We start from the raw sequence: 24,867 nt of genomic DNA on the forward strand, positions 1-24,867 counted from the left end.
TTAAGATCATTTTATCATTTATATAAACTGTACAGAATTTGGATTTCACTGTTGAAATGTCTGTTGACCTTTTAGCCATTTATTAATTTCAAATAGTGGCATCATATTCGATCACTTAGGCTTAGAGATATAAAAAAGACTTTATGCTTAGATTAGTCTTTGCCCATTCTATAGCATTTAAGCGAATATTAAAAGCTTGCGCAAGCCAATTTTACAGCCGTTAAGACGTATTAAATTATTCTCAATTTTTTAATGGCTTGCCTAAATAATTTAATGGCTGTTTGCCACAATTTTCCGCATAATTTTGCATAGCTCATTTACGGCATCCTAAAGACAACAATTTTGTGGTACGAAATATAGTTCACGGACACACCTCCTCGCGCGGAAAATTGCGATTCTTCAAGCCAAATTCCCACGTTCCACCACCGCAAGACAAGACTGAAAGCCAGAGCCACAACAAGCCGAGTGCGAATGCAAATGCAACTGCAGTGGATCAATCATGTGCCTAGAGCCAAGTACTCGAGAGCAAATAAGTGCTGAGTGTGGAGGAGGAGGAGTGTCAGGGGACGCAGTGCTGGGCACTGGAAGCAACCGTTACCTTCTTGGCCAATTGGTCACAAAATCTTAACACCTCGTCCAAGGCTGGGGATGATCGGCGGTTGATGATCGGATCGCAGCCCGCTGATCACTCAGTGGCGGCCATTAAAGTCAAATCATTTTTCACATTTAGATGCCGGGCTCCTCGAGCTCCACAACCTCGGAGGATCGTACGGCGAGGCGGCTTCAATTGAAGCCCAAATCCGAGTCCATCCATCTGAAATTGCCCCGATCACGATTCCTGCGGGGGGGTAGAGTGAAATATATTCGATGGCAATGGCGATGACTTCGGTTTTCGACTGGTACTGCCACTCCAACGGCAACTGGGACTGGGCTTACATAAAAGTAATCAAATCAACACCTCCATCAACTCCTTTGGCTACGCTCCAACTGCAGCTCCAGCTCCAGCTCAAGCCCCAAACTGCGACCGCAAAGTGCCTTCCTTATTTCGGATCTTGGGCCAATTTGGGTTTGGTAATTTTTCCCTCTCGCTGCGGAGCAGTGGCGATCGGCTGTCGATCAAATTGTTATTTTCGATATCTAATTTGTCATTTGGCCGGGGCAATTTGGCCATTGCCTGGGTCCCTGGGCCTGAGTCTGGCTTTGACTTGATTTGACTTCGCGTTGGTTTGGCTACACGCTGTCTGCGATGCACGATCCCTGCGATGGGGGCCTGGGTTTTGCCCGGGGCGAACTAGGGAATCCCGGCGATTATCTTGTCGGCGCGTGAAATTCCCCCAGCTCCGGAGGAATTGACCCGCAATTGATACCAATCCACGGCAATCCATTACAGGGGCTAAGCGCACAAGTTGCATGTCTCATTATTGGCAATTTCAGAGCAGTTCGGGTAATTGCCCCTCCGCGAGTGCGGTTTGCTCATCGAGAGGTGGGTGCCTCGGTGCGGCATGACTGGGGCATTTATCCAGGCAACACATGGTATTTGGTTGCATCACGTAGCGCTTAATGCCCAGATATACATATGCCCGCCTTTGAGGAAGTTGTCCCGGAAAGTTATGAAAGTTTCGCTAGTTCAGCGGTCATCAGATGAGTGCTTGTGGGTTAAAGATCACTTCGGGGTGTGTAAATGCCTTCGGATCGGAATTTCAGGGGGAATTAGAGGCACATGTATAGCTGAGGGCCCTGCTGTAATTACTGAAAGCTATTGTGATATCAGAAAACACTATTGCGAACCATGTACGATATATAAAATCTTTGTATTTTAGTAAAAACTATTTATTTGCTTGTTTTTTTTTTGTAATAAATGAAGTTTTATTCAACATATACACCGTTTGAGTATTCAAAAAACTGAAAACAAACATTCGTAGGCTACTTAAATACTTAAATGCATTTCATTGAACGCAGTTATCATTTCGTGTGCTGCTGATACTGGTGTCAGGCTGCGGTGATGGGTCTACAATCGGTGATAAGGACACATATTCAAACACTCCCGATTACTCACACTCTGGCCGACACTTGCTTTTTAATTACAACTGCATTCATTGCTCGTTATCAGTAGGATTACTTTATTAAAAACATTGGAATCACTCTTAAAACTGTATTTACACGCGTTTACGTGATGGATTCAATAAGCAATCGAATTGTTTTGCTGTTTATTTGGACTTAATTTGTATTTACATACGTTACTCGATTCGTTTGTGGTTTGCTGGTAATGATTATTTAACACGCATATTTTTACCAACAAGGGAAATCTATTTTATTTACAGTTTGGCTGCAGTTGCTTCGAAATAGCTCTCTCACCCAAGGAAAACGATACCGAACTGAAAAATCAAACACAACAAAAGGGTTCATTATAAACGCAAATTTTATTATTACAAAATATAGAAAACTTTCATACTCTATACACATAAATAAGATAATGCTTAAGCTTACGAAAAAATCGTTTAAGAACTGAAACTTGCACTGAACATTTTGTGTTTTTACTCGTAATGGTTACTAAATAAAAAATTCGCTAAATTTTGCATTCATATTCCAACAAAGTGGGCTCTTCGCCCAGGGGCATCTTTGAGATGCACCCCAGGGAGGAAAACTAGTTGAGAATCGAATTTAATTTTAAGTTTTACTTAAAGTAAACATAAAATTGCTAAAGCACACATAAAAAATTGCCACACATCAAGTAAACATAGCTTAAAATTTTTGGTATATTTCTGCAAACCACTGGGAGTAGAGTTTCACTTATATAAATATTCATATATGTATATATACGTATGCTACATTACATATATAAATATTTTAACTATCTTTATGTTTTGTCTTTTGCAAGGGTTAAGGAGTTGTCTCTCTTCTTTCTCAATTTTCGTTCATTTTCGTGGTTTAAAAATTAAGTAGAACTCAGTGCCTTTTAAATATTATACACATCTATATATATTTTTTTTGGGTTTAACTTTTGAAGTTCTCTGGGATATGTCAGCTGAGATTTGTTGCACACAGCTGGGGCGGCCGAGAGAAAAATTTGGATTTTTCTGGGAATTATGTACAGAGTTACAACAGAAAGCTAGAAGTGGAAAATGATTCAATTAAGCTACGCGGCTCTCCCTCTTTTTTTTACATTTTTTCATTGAACATATTTTTTTTGGGTTTTAGTTTTTTTTTTGTTTGGGGCGGGGGCGGGTATCTACAAGGTTGGTTTATTGCCCCATTTCTAGATGCATAAATAATTACACTACTTGACATCCACAATGAGAGGAACTTCGCTGATATCGATTAAATTTGGCGGCGATTGTTGCTGTTGCTGCTGCTGCTGATGTTGCTGCGGGGCTGTTGCAGTTGCGGTTGCTGTTGCTGTTGCAGTTGCTGTTGGCGTCGACGAGGCAGATGACAGTGAGCCAGCCGAGGACGAGGAGGGCATTGCTGCTGTGCCATTGCTGTTGCTATTGCTATTGCTGTTGCTGCTGCTGCTGCCCGCCAGCAACATGCGCTGGTGGTGTTGCTGCAGGCATTGATTTGCATTGACTGCGGCGGCGGCCATCATCATGGTCGCGGCATCGCAGTAATTAGACAGCATCGTCGTGGTGTTCACTGTGGATGTTGCTGCTGTCGCTGGTGTCGCATAAGCGGTAGTCGGCGTGGCCATATAATCGGTATTGCTGTTGCTATTGCTGGTGTTGTTGGTGATGTTGCTGCTGCTGTTGCTCCCGCCGAAGAAACTGGCTGCACTCATATGATTGCCACCGTTGTTATTGCTGTAGTTGTTGATCTGCTGATTGCAAATGTTGCCGCCGCCGCCGCCACCGCCGCCACCGCCGCTGCTGCTGCCACTGCCGTTGTTACCGTTGTGGCAACCGCCGATGCTACCGCTGCTGCCACCGCCGTATGTTGGCTGCATGACAGCAACATTGGCGAGCTGGTCATGACTGGCAGCAACCACGTTGTGGCTGCCACAGCCGGAGACACCGCCAACTCCGCCCGCCCCGCCCCCGCCGCCTACTCCCCCGCCGGGATTGATGTTGAGCGTTGCAGCCGCCACAGCTGCGGCCGATGATCAAGTTGTTGTCAATTGGCGCCACATCGTGTGTCACATCGAAGGCAGATAGGGCCAGGAGAAACTGTTGCCGCTCAGCAGCATGTCGCGTATCAGCGTTTCAATTGGCGTTTTTCCGACTAGACGCACAAAAAACAATTGCTCAATGACCTGGTAGGGAATAAATAAGGAAGAAAGGAAAAACCATTTAAATTAGGGGATGCATTTAAAGTTTGGGGTGTTTACCTCAATTAAGGATAATAAACTAAAAAAATTATCAAACTTGTATACATTAACAAAATATTTCTAAAACAAAATTACTTTTAAGTTAAGTTTTTATTTCTTTACTCTTATGTGATAATCAATGTAGGTATGATATTTGGAGACCAAAATAATAGTCACAAATTATAAATAATACTATAATTCTTTGTTTGTTTTTCTTTAATTTAAACAAATAGTAGATGTTTTGTTAAAAAATATACATTTTGTGGGCGGGTTTTCAACAAGTAAAAGTAAAAATCCAACATTAAATAAAATATATTTTATTATATTCTGAACAAAGTATTTATAGAATCTATATGGATTTAAAACTGGAAAGTTTTTAAAGTTCTATTATTTTTTGAGCAATTTGATTACCCTTAACAATGTGACCTCCTAACTTCTGGTCATCTTATGTTCAATCCCATTTTCCCACAATTATCCCTGAGATAAACTTACTTGTGAGGAGACAGTTCGCAGCGATGGCAGCCTGAGCAGCAGCTTGCCGAATCTCGTGGGCTGGTTGGGATACTGCGTCCGGCAGTACTCCTCGAGGGCGCACTGCGACTTCTCTTGCAGGGATTCAATGTGCGTCACATCGGACAGGCCGCAGGCATCTGGAAGATGGGCAGACAAAAGGAAAATCAGTTCCCGGCAGACTCACAGTTATGGATGCAAATGCAGTACATGGACGATACTCTTTTCGGGGGGCAGTTCACCTGGCGCCGGCAGAAAACTTCCAACTCTCGAGAGCCTGTCACGTCAAACCAATAACCGAACATGAGCCGCTGCCACGCCCACAGCGGCTCAGTTCAATTGGGTTTTGTGTCGAGTTTGAGTCCAAGCACACTGAACACAAGACAACAACGGCAACGACAACAACAACTAGCCAGCGGATCGATGACGAAACTGCAAGATTACGTCATGTCTATTTGATTTATGTTCAATTGAAGTCGCTCTACTGAGAAGCGAGCCACTAAACAAGCGAACAACAGCGGCTACAACACTTGGGTTAATTAAATTGGGGAAAATTAAGCGGCAAGCCAACGCCCTGGCCCCGCGAAAACCAAAAGATACGGCACTGGGCCATCTAGCCGTGGCATTTAATTACAATTACAGCAATGCTACGTAGATTGCGCATACGCAGCGTGTGCCGTCGAGTGTTAATTGCCAGGCACCAAAAGTTTGCTTATCAATTGCCGCTGTTAAAACATCAACAAAACGGCCAGCGGTTCTTCTATTTTTTATACTCATATATATATATATATATTTGTGTATATATAGTTTTTGTGTCCGACTGTTTGAAATTCAAATTAGCCATCAGCACTTGTAAATTTGCATAGCTTCAAAGCATTTTAAAGGCCTGTGGCCGTTGAGAATGGCGTTTCGAAATTGCATATGAAATTTTGTTTGCTTAATTAGTCACTGCACACACACAAGATATAGGACTCTGTTGCGCAAGGCGACCTGCAGCTGATGTATGATTTCGCAGCCGAGCTAATGATTGGACCATTTGCCATTTGCCCACCGATATCATCATGATCGCAGCTCAAATATCCGACTGGCTCCGCAAATGCATGTCGTTAATGGCTCTGCGAATCTGTGGGCCAGCACGCAACTTTAAACCCGAGCTGGCCATAAAAGACGAGTGTCAGCTGAAAGCCAAAACCATGGCTTGTTGCCCGGCCAAGATCTGTTTGACGATTGGATAAACGTTGAGCCCCTCAGTTATCATATAAATTTCGTGGGCAATTGCGCGTAAATCAGGCTAAATGATTTGTCGCCAGAGGCAGCAGAAATTCAATTAGCCATTATTAACCATTCGGTTTCATAAACAACGGCCCGCAACGAGCCAGAGGTAATGGTAATAATCGTGAAGCTGCGCCGATACAAATTAGACATGGTCAGTCCGGCGCAGGCTCAGCGAATCACTTCATTGGCCATGGCCATAATTGTCAATTGACTTTCCATTAGCTCGGACGATCTGGGAGATCCGAGTGGGCAATGGGAAATCATAAGCTCCGACGAGGAAGAAACTGTGCCAGGCCGGGCACAACATTTTGGCTTCATTGAAATGCAGCCGCGATGACGAGGAGGAGCTGGGTTGGAGGAGTTGCATGCCAAGCTCAAAGTGAAAGACATTCCGCTTCCAGGTCGGGCTGGAGAAATGCACTGGCCGGAGTTGGGAGCTTTCTCGAGGGGTTAGCCTCGTCTCTGGGCTTTGATTTTTGGCTTTGTTAACTGTTTTCGGCTTGTAGTTATGCAGTACCCTACGACGAGCCTGGCTTCGATTTGTATTTGGTTTTCGGTGTTTTTTTTTTTTGGATTTTAAAGTTTTCAGTTTTCGGGTCGTCGCAGTTACTAACTCAGCGAGGGAGAGATCGTGACCGCGTGTTTTAAATGCATAATGACCGTAAAGTAGTTGCTGGTTGCCCAACCGGCCGAGCAGACATATCGAAAAAGGAGTAGAGCAGGGGCAGGAGTCGGGGGCCACAAAACTGTTTAACAAAATTATGAATTGCTGCATTATATTTTATTAGATTTGTGTTCTTTATGGCTCCAGTTCTGGCCGCCAAGTTCGTGCGGCGACCGCCAGAAACAGTTATAACTTTATTTAGTTTTAATAAGGATCGGATGGGGTCGTGTGGGGTCAACTGTGCCGACCAAGGAGTTCCGCTCTATCGACTGCATCTGAATCTTGGGCAAACACAGGCGCTCTCTCTCCTGGCTTTAGCCCATAAAGGACGGCAGACGGAGCTAGACCTAATATCGAAACGCGCCCTTAATGATTCTAATCAACGACGTCTGCCCCGGCCCAAAAGTTACTGTTAATTGCCAGAGTCTCAGGTCTCAGGTCTCAGGTCTCAAGTCCCAAGTCCCAGGCCTCGAGGCACGTCGCCTGGCAATTTTCAGGGGAAAAGTAGCGCAGGCGATCAATGAGCGCCACAAAACGATTTGAGACTGCGCTCCGAGCCAAGCGAAAAACACACACAGAATGTTGGTCAAAAAGTGTGGCCAAGACATGAAAGCTACAACTCCTAACAACTGCAGCAAACGACAGCAATCAGAGGGGCGAAGATGCACCGCGGCGGGGCAGCTCTCAGCCAGGCAGCATGGGCTCTGGGCACCGGGCACTGCCAGCCAGAGGAGCAGACATGTCGTCAATGCGCCGCAGAAGATCTAGTAAGTCTATACCCGGTATTTTACTACCGCGATCGTGTCTCGTCTCCCACAATCTTCGGAGCTGCAGACCATGGGTATTTGTGGATTGCGGCTTGGGGATCGGAGGACGGCGAATGCTCAGCGATTGATCGGCTGCAGTTTATGGACTCATGCAGCCAATTCAAATGCAATTGCAGCTTGCCAGTCGGGCCAGGGTCTCAGCCAGCGAGACCACGAACTCCGCGCCACACACGCCCCCTCAGAGTGGGGCTAAGCCGATCTTGGCCTACACGGGGAGAAACCGGGTAAACCTAAAGCATTGATGTCCCTAATATCTTGCAATTGGAATTAACTAGCTAACTAAAGCTACCTTTTTTGAATAGATCCTGAGAATATATAAGATGGCAAGTGAAAATTATTATTGTACAAAATATTTGTACAATAACTTTATAAATGAGTGAAACAAATTATTTTAAATCACACAATTTACAGCCAACTATTTTATATAACAAGGTCAAACAAAGCTCTTGGTGCTTCAAAATACTAATTGAACTTCAAAAATATATCAAATCAAACTCTTTTTCCCCAGTGCAACCAGGCCAAGCGACACACACGGCGTTTTGGAAATGGTAAAATTATTTTCTTTGCAAGTTTAAGCGGGGCCTGGACTTGGTCCACTGGTCCGCCGGAGTCGGGCTTGTAAGTAAGCGACATAAACGAGTGTTGTATTAATGTTCATAATGTGGTATCTCGACGTCAATAAACGTCGCCACAAAGAGAGGAGTGGGGTTGGGATATCTCTGGGCCGGGCTCAGTTCAGGTCGGTGGAAAAACAATTGCGACGTGAATTTGGACAGCTGGTTGACACGACACGAGAAAAGGGGGGGCACTAAATCAAAAATTCAGCTTTCCTCTACCCTAACCCCTACATAACCCCCACCCTAGCCAAACTTATCATCGCTAACTTACACTTAATGGCGAACTTAGCTTAGGCTAGAGTCAAAGAAAACCTCGGTTCACTCTATTTGCATACAAAACATCAGTGATTTATTTCGCGTGGAACCTAATTGTCTAAAAATAAGTGTGTATATGGTATAAGGCTTTAAAAATATTTAAATATTCGCATACAGGCTGGTGTTATTTATACGTGTGCATGTGTTTCAGTGTGTTTTTGTGTGATCCCAAAGTCCAGGGTTTTGTTGCCACGTGCGGATGAGATTAAATTTTGTTTGTTTTTGTGTGAATAGCTTTTGTTAAGAAATGAAATAAAAAGGTGAAAAGATTAGTGTTAAATAAATGGAGGTTTCGTGAAACGGAAAACTGTTAAATTTGCTGAAATTATAAAGGAACGAATTCAACAAAATTAAAAGCTTTCCCATGAGCTAAAAAAATAAATGGATTCCAATACCTTGTGTTAGAAGTGCGCCTTAATTACTTAATCAGAACGGGTTCATCATTTTAAGAATCTAAGGCAATCGATTGCAGTCTGTTTTCCAGTTTAGTTGCAATTCAAAAGTTCTATTTGTGTGAAATGATTTGAAACCACTTGACCCAAAGCTCAGACCTTCTGGGTCAAGCAGTTTCTACAACCTTTTAATTTTTAGATGTTAATATGGAATATAGCAGAATGATGAAGTGGATTTCATTTCATTTAAGCTTATTGAAATGAAACTATTCCATCATAGCTTACAAATCTTACTTTTCAATGATTAATAACAATGATTACACTATTTTCATTTTCTCTAAGAAATGAAAACAAATTGATCATTGTGCTATACAAAATGTTAAATATTTTCAAAGAAATATACTACACAATATCAAGTTTATATAATTTCAAAGACTTGTATACTTATTTCTTTTGATCAACAACAGATCCAATATAATCAAATAGCTTTAATTTGTTTCAAACAAATGCTAGTAGGATCTCACTTGGAAACAAATGCAATCTGCAAAGTTTAACCATCTAGTAGCTCTTGGCTAAGAGGCAGGGTTAGTTCAGGTTAGTATGGTATGAGTTAGTAAGCCAAAATAAACAAATAAATAATAAACTAAAAATTAGTCAACAAGCGGTGTAAAGCATTAGTAAGCAATAACGAGTAAAAACACAGGCCAGGATTAGATTTTTGTTTAACAGCAACAGCTTTATATATATTCTTAAGTTTCTTTTTTGACTCCTCCCTCATCGATTCTTTGTTTTATCAAATTTTTTGGCAAAGTTCACTAGGCTAGTCTATGTGAAATTACGGCTAGAATAAATTATACTTAGTGTAAGGCAATAAATAGGTAGAGCTAGTTTCTAGGCACTAAAGTAAGTACAATACATACAGAGGCTTTTTAGGGGTGGTTTTCCTAGCACTATGGAGTACGCTATACAAGTAAATTTACAGTACGGGGGTTCGACTTCTGTGAGATCCTACAACTGCCATCTACTACCGGCCAGGCTATACGGAGAATACCTGTAGCTGGGACTGCCGAAGGACGCGCTGCCACTCCCACTCGAGTGGGCGAGGGCGTGGGCATGGGCATGGGCGTGGCCCACCCCCACTCCGAAGGGGGTGCTGTGGTGGAACATATCGAAGGCCGAGCCGAAGGCGGCGCGCGGCGGCGTTTGGTAGTGGAACATGGCTGCCGCCGCCGCCGCAGCCGAGGGCGTCTGATAGGCTCCACCACTCAGGGAGGAGGAGGTGGAGGTGGCGGTGGAGCTGGAGCTGGAGGTCACCGTAGGGTGGCTTGCCGAAGAGGTGGGAACGGGAGCGGGAGCGGGAGCAGGAGCGGAACCGGAAGCGGGAGCGGTTGCCAGCGAAGTACTCAGCGGCGAGGCGGTTAGGTTGCGGGAGGACGAACCGCTTTGCGATTGAGTAGGAAGCGAGGCGCCCAGCCCGCTGCTGTTGTTGTGCCCAGAGGCGTCGCCGCCGCCGCCGCTGCTAGGGGGCGTGGCCTGGGCCTGGGCATACAAACTGGCCAGCAGATCCATCTCCGAGCCACCGGACTTGGCCTGGCAGCTGCTGAAGGCACTGCCGGCGGAGGGAACCAGAGGAGCAGAGGCGGAAGCGGAGGCGGAGGCAGAGGAGGTGGGAGCCTGAGCCTGCTCCACCTGCTGCACTGCAGCCTCGACGCCGGCAACGCTCTTCATGAAGGCGGCCAGGTGGAGCGGAGCCTGCTGCGGCGCCTGAGACTCCAGCTCCAGGCGGTTCAGTTCGTCCAGATGCTCACGCACCACGGCCAAGACATCGTCATTGGACGCCATGGAGCCCTTGCCGAGCAGGGCCGAGACCTTGGTGAGCAGCGCCGGCACATCCTTGTACAGGATGTCCAGCAACTTACCGGTGGTGAACAGCACGATGGCCTTGAGGCAGGAGTACTCCGCGGAGTCGACATGCAGCGCCTTCAGCTTCTCCACCTGCTCCTGGAAGATGCGGATGTGGTCCATGAAGGCCACCACCCGGTCGGCGGCCATCGGGGAGGCGTGCAGTCCGGCGGCGGCCAGCAGAGGGGCCACGTGGAGCGGCATGGAGCACTGGCTGGCGTTCAGGACGAACAGCTCCGACCAGACGAGCCGGAGCAGGGCCACCTGGTCGGTCACCTGGAGTTCCGGGAAGAAGGGTATGTTCTTGGCCCACTCGACCGCCGAGAAGAGCAGTCGAGCGGCCAGCTCGCAGATGTTGTCGATGCCCATGATGTTGTTGGGCTGCATGCACTGGCCATATCGCGAGGTGGGATACGGTTCCGCCCGCAGCAGCAGCGAGATGTAGGAACTGAGGTACGAGTGCCCGTTGAAGCCGGCGATGCCCATGGGATCCCCGTTGGCGATCTGGTACTGGCCATGCATGCCGGCCAGGCCGGGCTGAGTGGGTGGAACGCGGCCACGCTGGACAGCTGGAAGGAGAAGAGAAGGGTATTGGGATTAGATCGGTTGCATAGCACTGGGGATTACTGTAAAACAAATAATGGATGTTTCGGAAAGCAAAGGAACTTATTTTAAAGTATAGTACGAAACCCATCCTCCGAAAAGAGGTACAGACACCCTGCTCAAAGGATTCCCGCTTTTGTTGGTCCTATTTTGACCGCCACATCACACTCCTCACAATGCGGGGCATTCAGCGCTGTTGGCAAAGCTGCCACAGCTCACAATGCCCGCTATCTGGATATATCTGAAAGTATCTGAGTATCTGGCCACCTCGATCTCCGGGCAGAATAACCGCCCTTTGTTGCGGGCCAAGACATCGTCATAAGATACTTTCCGGCCACCCCATAAAGCCTTTCAACCCCTTTTGCTGTGTTGTCTCGACTGCTTAGATATGCAAATTTCAACTAAATACTTTCAACGCATCCTTCGGATACACACACACACACAAATAGTGTATCTCGCAGATACAGCAGATGTGGGGAGAGTCTCAGCAGATTTTAGGCAAGTACGAAAAGAAAATAATGGACAGGTTTTACTTTGCGCAACCAGTGGGGCTATATATAAACATTATAATTAACAATGTAAATGCTTAACAACCGAGCGGCTAAATGGAAAGTGAAAGGCCTCTTGAACTCTGGCCGGAAACGACATTTCGCCAGACATTGACGTGCGGATTCGGACAGGGACATGACTGCGGCGGTATCCGTGGCTATGGACACTTAATATCTGCTGCAAGTTAAGTCGAGGCCACTTCGACACGCTCCCGAGTGTTGGCAGCTACATGTGACATGTGAGCGGGAACTTAAAACTTGAGCACGTGCTGGCGGAGATTCATTCATTAAGCAATCAGCCGAAAGGGCAAGTCGGGGCCAGCATAATCTTGAATAAAGGAAAAAAAACATAAACCCATTCCGAACTGCAAGCCCTTCATGTTGCTTTCTTGGCTGCTGTAATCTCAGCCTGATCTCGAGGCAAGAGAATGAAAACCACAGGCTTAGGCAGATTCTCCGTTTGGGTTTTGCGGCCAGCAGCTTTTAGCTTCTTCGCCGTTCTTGCGGTCAGGCAATATTTTCCCAGGCGCATAAATAAGGCGCTGGACACTGTCCAGCGAACCGGTTTGCCGACATAGATCACCAAGTGCATTCGGCGCACAGAGGTCCTACGGCGGTATCCTCTATCCTATGTCCCACCCTATAGCGGATATTATAATTACGCAAATGTATTGTGTAAATAGGTGTCCCCGTCCCGCTCGCTCCTGGACATCCTCCCAGCTGGACAGTGGTCAACTGGTTCGGGTGGTGCAACCCCCGGCTTAATTGCTCCGGCAAAGGCAATAAACAAACACCTTCGGAGCCCGGGACAGAAGGGATTTTCGGGACACGTCCATTGTGCGGACTTTCGCTTTCGCCTGCTCCGAGAATCCGAGAGACGTTACGTTTTTTCCTTCAGCCTGTTCCAACCAGGTAGAGATCTTGGCATCCGAATCCAGTTCCAGTTCCACTTCCAGCTGCACCACCATCGAGCTTCGATCAATAATAATAATAGTAATGCCTTGTGCATTTTTGCCATTACTTTGTTTTAGAGGCCCAAGGCTCCGATTGCGTTGGCCAGATTGCGACTCTGAGCTCTAGGTGTGCCTATCCCGGGATAGGATGTGTGCTTGTCTGGCCGAGAAGGTGTGGAGTTTCCATCTGGCCGCGGAGGTGTTGGTGGAGAAACCTTTGCTGACCCACTTTCCTAACCAGCCAAGTATCTCGAACTAACCCCGGCCATTGTCTGCCCAGAAATGCGTTCGACCAAGCCCCGAAAGCGAGCGAATGCAGGTGTTGATTGCAAGCAGTGGAATTTCGCTGGTCAAAGTTCACGAGCAAGAGGTCGAACAACCAACCGGTTCTCCTCGAAATCCCTTTAAAAATTTATAGTAAATTCCGAAGTATTTTACATAATTTTGCCACCCCTAAAAAACTAGTTATTGCGCAGGAAAAGCAGAACTTTAGCTACCAGTTCCTGAGCCGCCCATCCCATCCCATGCCAGTCCACTTCCCTTGACCAATTGACACTGCAATTTAATTAGAGCGACCCGGAGCACTGATTTCATGTTGTTTTTTCAGGTTTTGTGAGGCTTTTTGTGCGCCAAACCCGTACAATTTCTTGACCCAGGGTCGTTCCCGGCACAACCTTTGTCCCGCTTCGCAGCTAAGTACCATAAAGAGGGTAAAACCGAAGGAAACCGCCTTGCAGAATTGTGATTTTCTCACGATTTCTCGGCTCTGATAGCGAGGGACTAGTTTTACGCAGAACTTGTCACTAAAGAAATGTGACTCAACTCAAATAATAATATTAAAAAATTACAAAAAAAAAAAACCCAACTCCAGAATGTGGCAAAAGGTGTTGAACTCTTTTGCGTTTAACGAGTTCTGGGGCAAGTACAGGGTGAGGAAATATCAGACTTAATGGGCTCAACAGGTAGTTCGCGTACGCCGGGGCTCCGACTGTGTCATTAGCCAAAAACTTGTCTCGACTTAGGTAAATTTGAAATGCTTTTTTCACAATCCGTCGGCGACTAAATAAATGTTTATATTCATTTAATTACAAGTGCATTGAGAGGAGGCTGTAGCTGCATTTTAATTGCCCATAGTCGCCATAAATTAACGTTTTCGTTCTTAACCCAAATCGATGTGTACACTGTTCGCCGTACAGACATCTGTAGCCGTTGCCGTTGCCTTTTGTTTTTGTTTTTGTTGCCTCAACTATTGCTGCTGGCTATTAGCATTTTGCGAAAAACCTGTCAATATTAGTGCAAATAATAACAGCTTAGCGTCCGCTAACTGCAGTCAGTCTCTATCTTTGTATCTGCGACTCCCTGCGACAGACGCTAATTGTTAATGCTGACAAGTGTAACTGGCCATTGGCGGGCCGACAATCTGTCAGTTGGTCTCCCAGTCACTCAGCCACCCAGTCAATCAGTCAATCATGGCAGGAAAACGGGTCTCACCCAAGTATGCCAAATATTTGGCTTGGCCGTGCTTACAAATTAGCTACACACATTGGGCTGCATTTGATTAGCTGATCAATCGCACGGCGTTTCGCTCAGTGTATGCGCCGCGGCTTCATTGTAATTATGAAGCACTGGCGATTGGACAAGTTTGCATCTGATCTTGGGGGTCACTCGGGGGGCCTAATTGCCTCTGGCTAACTATACTGCACGTGAAATGTGCATTTGAAGAAGGCGAGCATGGGTGCCAACGCTGGGCCTGATCTGGCATACATAGTTCCTGGCACCCAAATAACTCAACTGATCCGCACCGAACCGAACCCAATTGCTCGACGCTGTTCGAAATTCCCAGCATGTGACATTTAGTCATCGCGATGCTCTACTTCCGTTCTTCTGCCGTTGATTTAATTTATTCTGTTTGCCTCTGGGTTTGACTTTTAATTGACCCACACAGCACACATCAGCAGCACCGTTCGCCTGAGTTTCTTCTGTGCTCCGAATAACACACTTGTTTTTCTGTTTCAAAAAGGCTCTAGTATAGAATCATGAGTGTCTTACCTTCGCGTCGCATGCCCATCTTGAGGCACTTCTTCAATCGGCAATATTGACATTGGTTGCGATGATGCTGATCTATGGGGCAGTTTCTGCTGCCGCGGCATGAGTAGGTGAGATTGCGTCGCACCGAGCGCTTGAAGAAGGATTTGCAGCCTGCAAAGAGGAGAAATGGAATCGGGGATTAGATATTTGAAAAAAGAGCTCTACAAATTCCCTGGCACCCCAGCACTGTTAGCACTTGTACTAGCAGTTCCCCGACAAACTCCGCGCCACCAGACCGCAGCCAAGTCGCCTTTTCCCGATGCCCATGTCAATGGTCATGTTACACGTTTCATGGCTTAACGCCTCCCATAAAATTACCTTTAATGGCTTTCAATTAACAAAGTGTATCTTGGCTGCCAAGCCATCCCTGCCAAAAAAAAGAGGGGGAAAATAAAAGTAGAAAACTGGCAGCAAGTTCAAGTTCGGCTCGAATGCCACGATTTACTGTTAAGCCAGACGGCCAGATCAGCCAGGGCTCGTTGGGCTTCGGTTTTGGCCACAACTTCAGCCTTTGGCTAAGTGCTTTGGGCCACAGTTGGGTGTTGTTGTAGGACAAGCCAGCGACACGGCAAGTTAATGTCGCCGACGCGTATCTAAACATGTGTATCACTTGGCTCTGCATCAGCGTTTTCCGCATAAAGAGACTCGCATGGTGGGGGCTCTGCTGGTAAATGTACCTAGGGAGGAGGCATTGTCTGTTCCCCTTTTTCGAGGCAGACCCAAAAGATTTCTCACAATAACTCAAAACAATGGCATATGCTCATAAAATTCGTTTTAAGCTGTAAAATCATCATCAAACAAAATATGTAAGCGCTGAGCGTTTATGCAGACTCGATCCTATCCCATCCTATGCTGGGCCATGCCAACCCCACCCCCGACTCTATATAGCATGCGATCACAGGCTATAAAAGATCTTTCAATGCTTTTTGCCAATGCGATCGTGTGGCTTCAGCGTCCCACCGAAATGGAAACAAAACGTGGCCCGCAAATTGAAATTGATTGCAAGTCGCTGGCTTAATGCACTAAAAGCAATAGGGACTATAATAGATTGGGGTAAATTCAATAAGCCTGAGGGTTTTTAGTTAAGTTTTGGTATAGCACATACTATCTGATATAATATTGATAAGACATCGGTGATTGAGCAATCCTAAGGTCTGGTTTTATTTCCTGTACCAAAGGGCATTTGCTATTCCTCACTCTCAACTCGTTGGCAGAGACCAACCCGAGAGACAACTACGAACACATCTAGAAATACCCACTCACACACTGCCGGCTTTTACACCATATGATCTACGAATAACGATATTGTACCAAGTCACGATTTCTGCCAAAACGTACCGTTGCCTTTTGGCCCCCCGCTCTCCCGGCTTTCATCCGTCGAGTTGGCCATCCAGTTGGCCAGAAAGCCAGCAAGCCAGAAAAGCAGAGGTAAATAAAAGAACTTGCAACAGAGGCAAACTGCCCATATGCGCCTATCGCAACTCTATCTGGAGCTGCGGCTCCATCCCGAGTATCTGGGTATCTTAACTCCGGAGCGGGCGGAACGATCCCCGCTGGACTGCGCGATGCGAAAGATGCGCGTCGTTATTGATGAAGATACGAGTACGAGTACGAGTACGAGCAAGAGTACGAGTGCATGGGGAGTGCAGATACGGATACCGTAAACAAAATCTGCGACGGGGCGGAGTGGATATCGTGTTATATCAATAACCGAAAAAGGGTGGATCGCTCTAGCGCTGAGATACGAGTGTGGGAAGTGCGCGCGAAGCCCTAGAGTCCTGGCCGCTTTTGCGGCTTCGGCTTAAACGGTTGGCTTTTTGGCTTAGTCGGAGTTGGGGCCAACTTAAGTTCTGGCTTTGCGGTAGTTTCAATTACCGCTTCACCTAATTGCAGAGGAAGCCCAGCCTCGCGTGTGCTACGCGCCATAAAGCGTTCAATACAGTTACGAGTTAGATGTCAGAGGGGGGCTCCAAGTTCCGAGAACCGAGTTCTTAGCTGGGCTAAGCTAAGCGTTTTATTAATTGAACTTCCTGAAAGAGGCAGCTATCTGCAGCGCACGAGATCCCCTTGCCGCTTGGCTGGGCAATTTAAAGCGTTAAATTAGTTGGTCTCTTCTGGCGAGAGTATCTGTATCTTTTGGCACATGCACTCTCTCGGGTGGCAGATGGCCCAATCAATTGCCGCGGTCTCGGACGCGCTCTTGGCCTCCACTTTTCCCCATTTTTCCCCATTTTTCGCATTTTCCATTTTCCAGCCGCGGTCAATGATCGCTTGGCCCAGAGGAAGCGGAACGGAGAACTCGGAGTGCCTGGCAGAGCCAAGGAACGGAGCGATGCAAAGTCAAAGTCGCCTTAACTTTGGCTCATTTTCTAATTACTAATGCACATACAGCGCAGAGGGCGGCGGGGGAGGGCCATCATTAAGGTGCAATAATTAAATGTTAAGCTTACACGGAGCAGCCAGCTAGTCAAAGTAATTAGCACAAACGGCAGCGCCAGTCCAGACAAAATATCTGGAGTACAACCGAAACATAATTACAGCCCCCGCCGACAGACACGAAGCTCTGGCACTCGGGGTATCTACAAAATGCACTGATTATGAACGGGGCCTCGGGCGAACAAACCAGGTAGAGGAGAGAAAAAATCACAAAATAAAAACCTGGAACGGAACAGGTGGATGCCTCGATATCCCACTGGGGGCCCGCCAGACTTTATGGCCCAATATGGGTCAACTGTAAATCAAATGCCAATCTGGGAAGCTCTTCCAGAACCCAGAACTTTCGCAATTGTTTCAGCCCCTGCCTAGGTCCGCAGTCAGAGCACTCTCAACTGGCTTTTCATTTGCATCTTGCATGTGTCACGTTGCCCTGGGGAAAATCGCGCAAAGAGAATGCCGCCTTAGATAAGCGATTTGGCTTTGATCTAACTGATGCTATGCGAAAATATGCGGCCAGTCGGGCTCTTTAAGCCCAGGTCATGTACAAGCCACGGGTACTTCTGGGCCAGGCCCAGACCTTTGTGGCCAGAGGTAGGAGTGTAGACCGGAGTTCTAGCTGGCCAGGTTGCAAGTGCAAGTTGCCCTGTTCGGGGCCCTCGAAGATGCACAGAAAACGTGCCGGCAGCATTTCGCTGGGCCTGATCGATTAGCCGAACTCGGTTGAAAACGAAAATTGCGCATGAAGTGGCAACAGAAAATCAGGGAAGCCAGAAAGCCAGCAAGCCAGAAAGCCAGTCAGCCAGCAGACAGCAACCACAAAGCTCTTTGGCCCAAAGCCCAATGTTCGAGATGCCGGGCTTAACATAATTAATTAAACCGTTACATTATAAAGCGGATCAAGTCGGTAGTTCACGATTTCCCTGCCCCAGACTCTCTTTTATTTCGGGGGCCTTTTTCGAAATCGCATCGTGTCAGGATGAATTTTTTGCGCCTCATTTCGAGAGAGCTGCGCTTGGAACTGGGTTCGGGATCGGCAGACTGGTCTCCGGGACGGGAGCTAGCTAGCTGCTTTATTGGCTCGAACATTTCTTCTAAGTACAACGATTTGTAGTACAAGCCAGCTTTTAATGATTACAATGTCTGCCTGCCTGCAGTTTGCAGCTCGCAGTTGCAGTTGCAGTTGTTTGTTTCTGCTGTCTCGGCAATATCTGTACAATTAACTTTTGTTTTTGGTGATTTTCCCTTGGCTGCCTTTAATGAAGGGTTCAGCTCTGGGCTCATTACTGTTGACACAACCGTTGGGCAATGCCCAGGCTGGCCTATGAGTATGATTACATTGTGACAGCGTCGTTAACCCGATAAATGTCCGGGGATATTTGCCAGAGCAAACATAAAAATTTGTCAAAATAAATATCGGGGCCATAAGTTATTTTCCCCCTTCGCATCTCGTATGGGGCAGCAGGAGCTACCGAGTTGTAAATCATGAGAGCGCAGACTGCAAGTCGCACGGAAGTTATAAATGTTTATCAAAAGGCGATTTATTTGATATATGTTATGGGCAAGAAATTGACTCGGGCCCCCGGGGGTAAAAAGTGATTCTCGTACCGCTAAATGCAAATTTTTAATACAAGCCTCGAATTTATTTCGCCTCTTGCTAATTAATAAATAAGAAATCCGCTGCTGCGGGCGATATTGCCACGCCCACTGCCCCCCAAAAAAAATGTATATATATGTGGCCAAAACTGCAGCGTCATAAATTGCAATGCTCGGTGGGCGTTGTTAATTTTCTGCATTCGTATTTACTTTGTTGCCTTTACTTTGGTCTGCGCGGGCCGGCGGGGGAGGGGGAGGGGCAGGTCGTATCACAGACAGCAAATTGATTTATGTTTGGCTTTTGTTAAATGCTCAAAGTGGAATGGATTTCCACGGCGAACGAGAATTTCAGAAGAGCGCCAGCCAACAGATTGTCAGAGGTGCAAAGTGAAAAGGAAAATGTATTCACAAAGCAAATTAATGCGAAATAAATATAGATATTATTGGTTGTTACCCTATAAAAAGTAGGTATTTTTCCAAAAATATTATATATATTTTAGAAATCTTTTCTTAATTTTTCCCTTCTTAATCTCCAGTTATCCCCCCACTTATTTGCCCACATCATAATGAAGTTAATTAAAAAGCCACACATGTGGAATACAATTCTGCACAAAGGAAGAAGGCAGAGGAAATGCGCTTCTCCCTCCGCAGAAAAGATACAAAGATACAAGATACACATACTGACCAAGCAACATCGAAAATTTCGGACTTTTCGGAACTGAAAGAAGCCTGGGATTTGGGAGCCTGAGCTGCGGATTTCTGGGGGTTCTGGGCCTTAATTGCCCAACGTGGGAATCTATTTAAATGAGCTTGATGTAAGCTCGTTCGCGGAAAATGTACCCGCAAATGGAGCAACTCGAGCCGGGATTACTTATGCTGCCCGGAGTTGACAATCCGCAGCCGGCGGCTGCACTTCACACACATTATTTGTGGCAGCTAATGGGCTCGGCTGGCGCTTAACAATTAGTTGGGATGGCAGTTTCCTACAGCTCTTTATGGCCACCCCACCTCTGCGGACCACGGCTTCCCACTCGATTCGGTCCTGCTCTGCTTAGCTGATGTTTGTTTTAATTAATTGCATGCCAGGTAACTACTTAGTAGTGGCGGTAATTTTTCGCAAAATTTATTTGGCATTGTCATGTGCGCGCATGCTCTTAAGTTATGCTAATTCACTCTTGACATGGGTGCTGAGATAGTTTTCCTGTCAAAATTGGAAATTCAATGGGGTTCTTGGAAAATGTGGCAAGCTCGGCTGATTGATGGTGCAGCAGCGCAAACAGATACCAGAAATCTCAGCTTTTTGGCCACTAATAGCCATGACAAATAGCCAAATTAATAGGCCATGCTGGGGAGGGGGAGGCAAAGGTCTTGCCACACTAGAGCCCGGCACTCATCATTAATATTATCGAGGCAGCTTTATCAGCGCACATTTTTCAGCCGCCACTAAACCGTGACTTTTCGAGTCGGCTAAAGGTTACTACCGAGCTTGCTGATGAGTGCAAGACTTTGGCTCGCTCGTCCTCCCAATTTCACCAACAGCTGGGCGCGAAATCAAACAAGTTGCCACCACAATGGGAGGACCTGGGCAGGGGTGCCTATTCGGCGGAAGGGAAAGGGGATCGGGGCGCAGACAACACGCATAAGCTACAATTAATCTTGCAGCTACGATGGCTGGCGGGGTGTCTTCTTGGCATAGGTTCACATAGCCGGAGCAGGCCGTGTGCCCTCCTGGAAACCTGGAAACTGGACATGCGGATAGACATGTGGACTCGCGGACGGACTGAAGGACGGAAGGGACCTCGAGACAGAGGGACAAGTGAGCACACACACACGCGAGTTCGGAGCTCAGACAGCCCAAAACCGAAAGCCAAACGAGTTGCCGCGAAGTATCTTTCTTTTCTAAGAGCCACACAAAAAGTATCTGCACCTCGAAGTGAATCAGCTGAAAGGACCCGACCGTTCTGGGGTTCAGCGAAATGAGCAAGAGGAGGAAAAGAGCACTGAAAACGCCGGCAATGATATGGGCTCTGTGCGCTTTATTATGATTTTTCCTACGTTTTATTTCGCCAGCGTTTGAGTGAAGCCAAACTCGAGGCCGCGGCCACAGCTTCGTCTGGCGATTGCATAGAACAAAATAGATTGCTATCGTGGCAACATCATCAGGCCAACAGGCAACACACACCGGCGAGATACCCGTACCCATGCACTACATACCATCTAGGGGGAATTGGGGAAACACCTTCAGAATGCAGCGAGGCGGTCACAGAGCCGCATATCTTCTGATTGTTGCTGTTGTGGGTTGCGCATGCGTACAAAATGCTCGGTGATTAATAATAATAGCAGCGCCCGCGAACGAACAGTGGGAGCCGTCGCGGTGCCAAGTACCTGGGAATCTCTGAGGAGCATCTGGCCGCAGATACAGGCCCACTGTGCCTGCGCAGTCATAGTCGCGGTGCTCCAGTGCCAGAACATTTGAAGAGATACGAGTATGACAAGTTCAACTTCAAGCTGCACTAAATGCCAGAGCCTATCTCCCTCTATCTCTGAATGCAGTTGCCCGTCCGCTTGCCCCCCGCCTCCGGAACTCCAGGTGAGGCTCCCCTGGAGAAACCATCCCGTCGAGACAATAAGAAGGTGGGCGCTTCATTTAGCGGCCGCCGCACAATTTGCATGTTTGCACAACAATTGTTTGGCTTAGGACAAAGCACGGACCGTATTTTATTTAGATAATAATTTTTATCTGACGATAAGAGCGAGTGCGTGCCCGGATCGCTATGTATGCGTATCTTTCGAGTGCTCTCGTGCGGGGTCTTCTGGTGTAACGGAGTGCTGACCAGAGATGCAAATGTATCTGCGTTTCTGGGAACGTTTGTAATATACTTTATCGCCGCTTTGGCGGTTAAACTTTGCTTACACGCAAAAATACAGTGAGCCATTGTGCAAACATAAATCTGGCCGGGGCCCAGTAACAAAACTATCGTTTCGATCATAAATGTATTTTTTGCTCGTAAAAACATCTTTACACGATTTGGGGCCCGATCAACTAACTAGCCTCGGCTGGCACAGGGGTTCGTCGCCGTTCCAGGTGCATCCGCCAAGATTTGCATGGGCCCTGGGAAGAGTTCCCAGTCCGACTCCCATTCCAGCACACACCCACACCTGGCCGGGGGTTTATTGCCAACTCATCAAACTGCCATAATTCACCGAAACTGTCAAAAATCAGCGGCTGGCAGGCACGCTTTTGTGCTCGCTTTCTATTACGCTGAGTTGGCCATTTCTGTTTGGTCATCCCCAGTTCGAGTCCGAGTACGAAATCAATTGACCCCCAATTGCACCTTGGAGGTAAGACCGCTACTCAGCACTCGGAACTGTTGTGGTGTGATGCTGCGCAAGAAGATGCCAAATCTGTGCATTGGCATTTGACATTTGGGAGGGAATATATTTAAGTGTCATTTTTGGTAGCTGTCAAAGTATGAAAAAAAATCCTGGGGCAGTGGCGGTACTTGAACCCGGTCTTCGACTATACTAAGATCTCTTTTCTTCTCAGCTGTTACGCTATCTAACACGCTCGAAACTAAAATTTCCTTTCCATTTTTATATGGTAAAGCTTTTCTAGAATTTTTAAAAATGTTTTCCTTAACTATTTAATAAAAACTTGTTTTCCTTTAAAAAATTCTACACAAATTTGAATAACATGAGAGCCTGACTAGACTTAAAAAAATGCTATCCCAGAAGTGCTTCTTAAATAGCACCCACTTATAAAGGTTCCCCTTGAGTGTACCCCCGACTTGATCCCATTTCTCCCAGTGTACTCACCTTCGCAGGTAAACTGTCCGTAGTGCTTGCCGGAGCTCTTGTCGCCGCAGACGACGCACTCGATGTTCTGCTTGCTGTCGATCTGCGACCCGCTGTTGCTGCTCTGCGAGTGGGAGCTGTTGGCCTGGGAGCTGGGCGTGGTGCTGCCGCAGCCGGTGGGCTGGCCCTTGATGCTGGTCAGCATGTCCTGGCCATGGCCCTTGATCAGGGGCAGCATGTCGGAGCCGTGGCCGGCGTTGACGCCCGAGCCGGAGCCCGAGCCGCCGCTAGAGTGGTGGCCACCGGCGGAGCCTCCGTTGGCGCTGGGCAGGCTGGAGAGGTCCTCCTTGATGCCGGGATGGTGGCCGCCGCCGGAGCCGGCCTGATTCAGGCTGGGGCAGGACAGGTCCTGCTTGATCACCGCCGACTGCTGGCTGGCCACGCTGCTGGGGGTGGTGCCGCCGCCGCCCGTGGCCACGCTGCCGCTGGCGGCGCCCGGGCCCGCCGAGGCCGCGTGCAGGTGGCCGCCCAGCGAGGTCGGCGGCTCGTGCCAGGCACTGTGGGGCGGCACGCCCACGCCCAGGCCCATCGAGCGGGACAGGCCGAGGTCGAAGGCCGACAGCTCCGCGCCGGACTGGGGGCGCGGGTTGAAGAAGCCGGGAGCCGTGGACGGGGAGGCGCACATGACGCCGCCGCCGTACACGCTCAGCGAGTTGTGCGTAATAATTTTGGCGGCCGGGTCGGAACACGTGGGATAATTGCTGGAATACACTTTGTACGCACGGGGCACGGTTCACACTTTTGCCTGGGTCAGAGTCTGCCGCTCTTATCCTTGTATCTCGTTCTCGGCCAAAACTATTTGTCAGCTTTCGCTCTTCTCTTGGGTTATTTAAGATTATGATTTATTTTTCAGGCTGCACATGCCATTAGCATTTCAGCTGCGGAAATCACTAACAAAACACTGGGTTTTATTTTGTATTTTCTTTTTTTTCTTTGCTACGAATTTCCCCGCTCGGCGCACACACGAGATATGGTATCTTAAAGACTTGGATAATTTCAGTTTTCAACTTCAGTATCTTTGCGTCATGCGGAGCAGCGAAATCTCAGCTGTTCTCGTAAGGCCTTTTAGAGCCTGACTGGCACAACATTCGTGGCAAAAGGTACACGACCCGACCCGACTCGACTCGACCGTTTCGACCTAACGACACATCACACAAATCTCTCTCCGCTCCCCATACTGCGCTCAATCGGGCAGTGCTGCGGCACGCCTCACTCCCATGCGGTACTCCGTATGCCGGGCGCTTGAGTGGAATCGCCGCTCTCGCTCGCTCGCGCTGGTGGGGCAAGACCTTCGACGCGTTTGGCTGGTTTGCCACCACCACTAGGGGGAAACCACCACCACCACCACCACCACCAGCGCCGCTGCTCCTGCTCTCTCTGGCTCTCCCTCCCTCGCTCTCTCTGAGCGCTTTGCACTCAACGAAGCCCACTCCCAGCTCTCGCCCAACTAGAACCCGTTTGCTCTTATTAGCCCGCCGCTGGGCGCATCTGTTAGATACTTTTACCGTTAAGATTGCTTATCGCCGGTCTTTTTTCGGGCTCCGAACTTTTTGGCAATTTGTTTAAAATGAGTCTCCACCCCGAAAGAGTTTTGGCCGCCGTTTATCTTGGCCGGGTTCCTCTCTGGTTGGCTGGCCGCCTTAAAGTGCGTTCTACTTTGCTTTCCACCAATTTGCGAGGGCTTAAAGTGCGCTTTCTTATCTGGGGGAAGAGTTTGGCGGCCATAATGCCCGTTCGCGGGTAACTGTTTGCTTTAAAGCTTCTTCTCCATTGGCTGCTGGTCAAAGGAAGAAGATATGAGCGGGCGGGCTAGCAAGATAGGTGATAGATGGGTAGAATGGCGCGGGTTATAGAGGGCACTACAAAGGATTTTTAGTATAAATTCATTTTTATAGAGTCTCAAGTTGATATTAGTAATAGTTATACCAGTTTTCGAAGTGGAACTATAATTTGTTTTATTACATTTTTTCAAATTACTAAACAAGAATA

General features: G+C 47.5%; 2 protein-coding genes across 3 annotated transcripts; both read right to left on the minus strand.

The window, feature by feature from the left end:
• Positions 1 to 2,401: 2,401 nt before the first annotated feature.
• Positions 2,402 to 3,981, minus strand: LOC122818198 (anaphase-promoting complex subunit cdh1-like). Its single transcript, XM_044092312.2, has one exon. The coding sequence runs from the start codon at positions 3,938 to 3,940 to the stop codon at positions 3,278 to 3,280; it is 663 nt and encodes a 220-aa protein (XP_043948247.1). The 5' UTR covers positions 3,941 to 3,981; the 3' UTR covers positions 2,402 to 3,277.
• A 33-nt stretch (positions 3,982 to 4,014) lies between these two features.
• Positions 4,015 to 23,965, minus strand: LOC108031654 (steroid receptor seven-up, isoforms B/C). 2 transcript variants are annotated; one of them, XM_017105289.3, is made up of 5 exons: positions 22,840 to 23,965; positions 14,956 to 15,105; positions 10,820 to 11,371; positions 4,793 to 4,950; positions 4,015 to 4,246 (listed from the first exon to the last, which is right to left on the minus strand). In XM_017105289.3, the coding sequence occupies exons 1-5, from the start codon at positions 23,501 to 23,503 to the stop codon at positions 4,130 to 4,132; spliced, it is 1,641 nt and encodes a 546-aa protein (XP_016960778.1). In that variant the 5' UTR covers positions 23,504 to 23,965; the 3' UTR covers positions 4,015 to 4,129. The 2 variants fall into 2 exon arrangements, with proteins under 2 accessions (XP_016960778.1, XP_016960777.1); XM_017105288.3 differs by lacking the exons at positions 4,015 to 4,246; positions 4,793 to 4,950 and having other exon boundaries at positions 9,368 to 11,371; positions 22,840 to 23,611.
• Between the last annotated feature and the right edge of the window lie 902 nt (positions 23,966 to 24,867).

The sequence above is a fragment of the Drosophila biarmipes genome, chromosome 3R (assembly GCF_025231255.1).
Source record: "Drosophila biarmipes strain raj3 chromosome 3R, RU_DBia_V1.1, whole genome shotgun sequence".
In the NCBI taxonomy this organism is placed as follows: Eukaryota; Metazoa; Arthropoda; class Insecta; order Diptera; family Drosophilidae; genus Drosophila; species Drosophila biarmipes.

Excerpts from the sequence above, each read along its gene's own strand:
- LOC108031654 (XM_017105288.3), bottom strand. The coding sequence starts at position 23,503 with ATGTGCGCCTCCCCGTCCACGGCTCCCGGCTTCTTCAACCCGCGCCCC. Across the intron at positions 15,106-22,839 it reads CGGACAGTTTACCTGCGAAG|GCTGCAAATCCTTCTTCAAG; the intron begins GTGAGTACACTG and ends TCCTCTTTGCAG. Across the intron at positions 11,372-14,955 it reads GATGGGCATGCGACGCGAAG|CTGTCCAGCGTGGCCGCGTT; the intron begins GTAAGACACTCA and ends TTCTCCTTCCAG.
- LOC122818198 (XM_044092312.2), bottom strand. The coding sequence starts at position 3,940 with ATGCAGCCAACATACGGCGGTGGCAGCAGCGGTAGCATCGGCGGTTGC.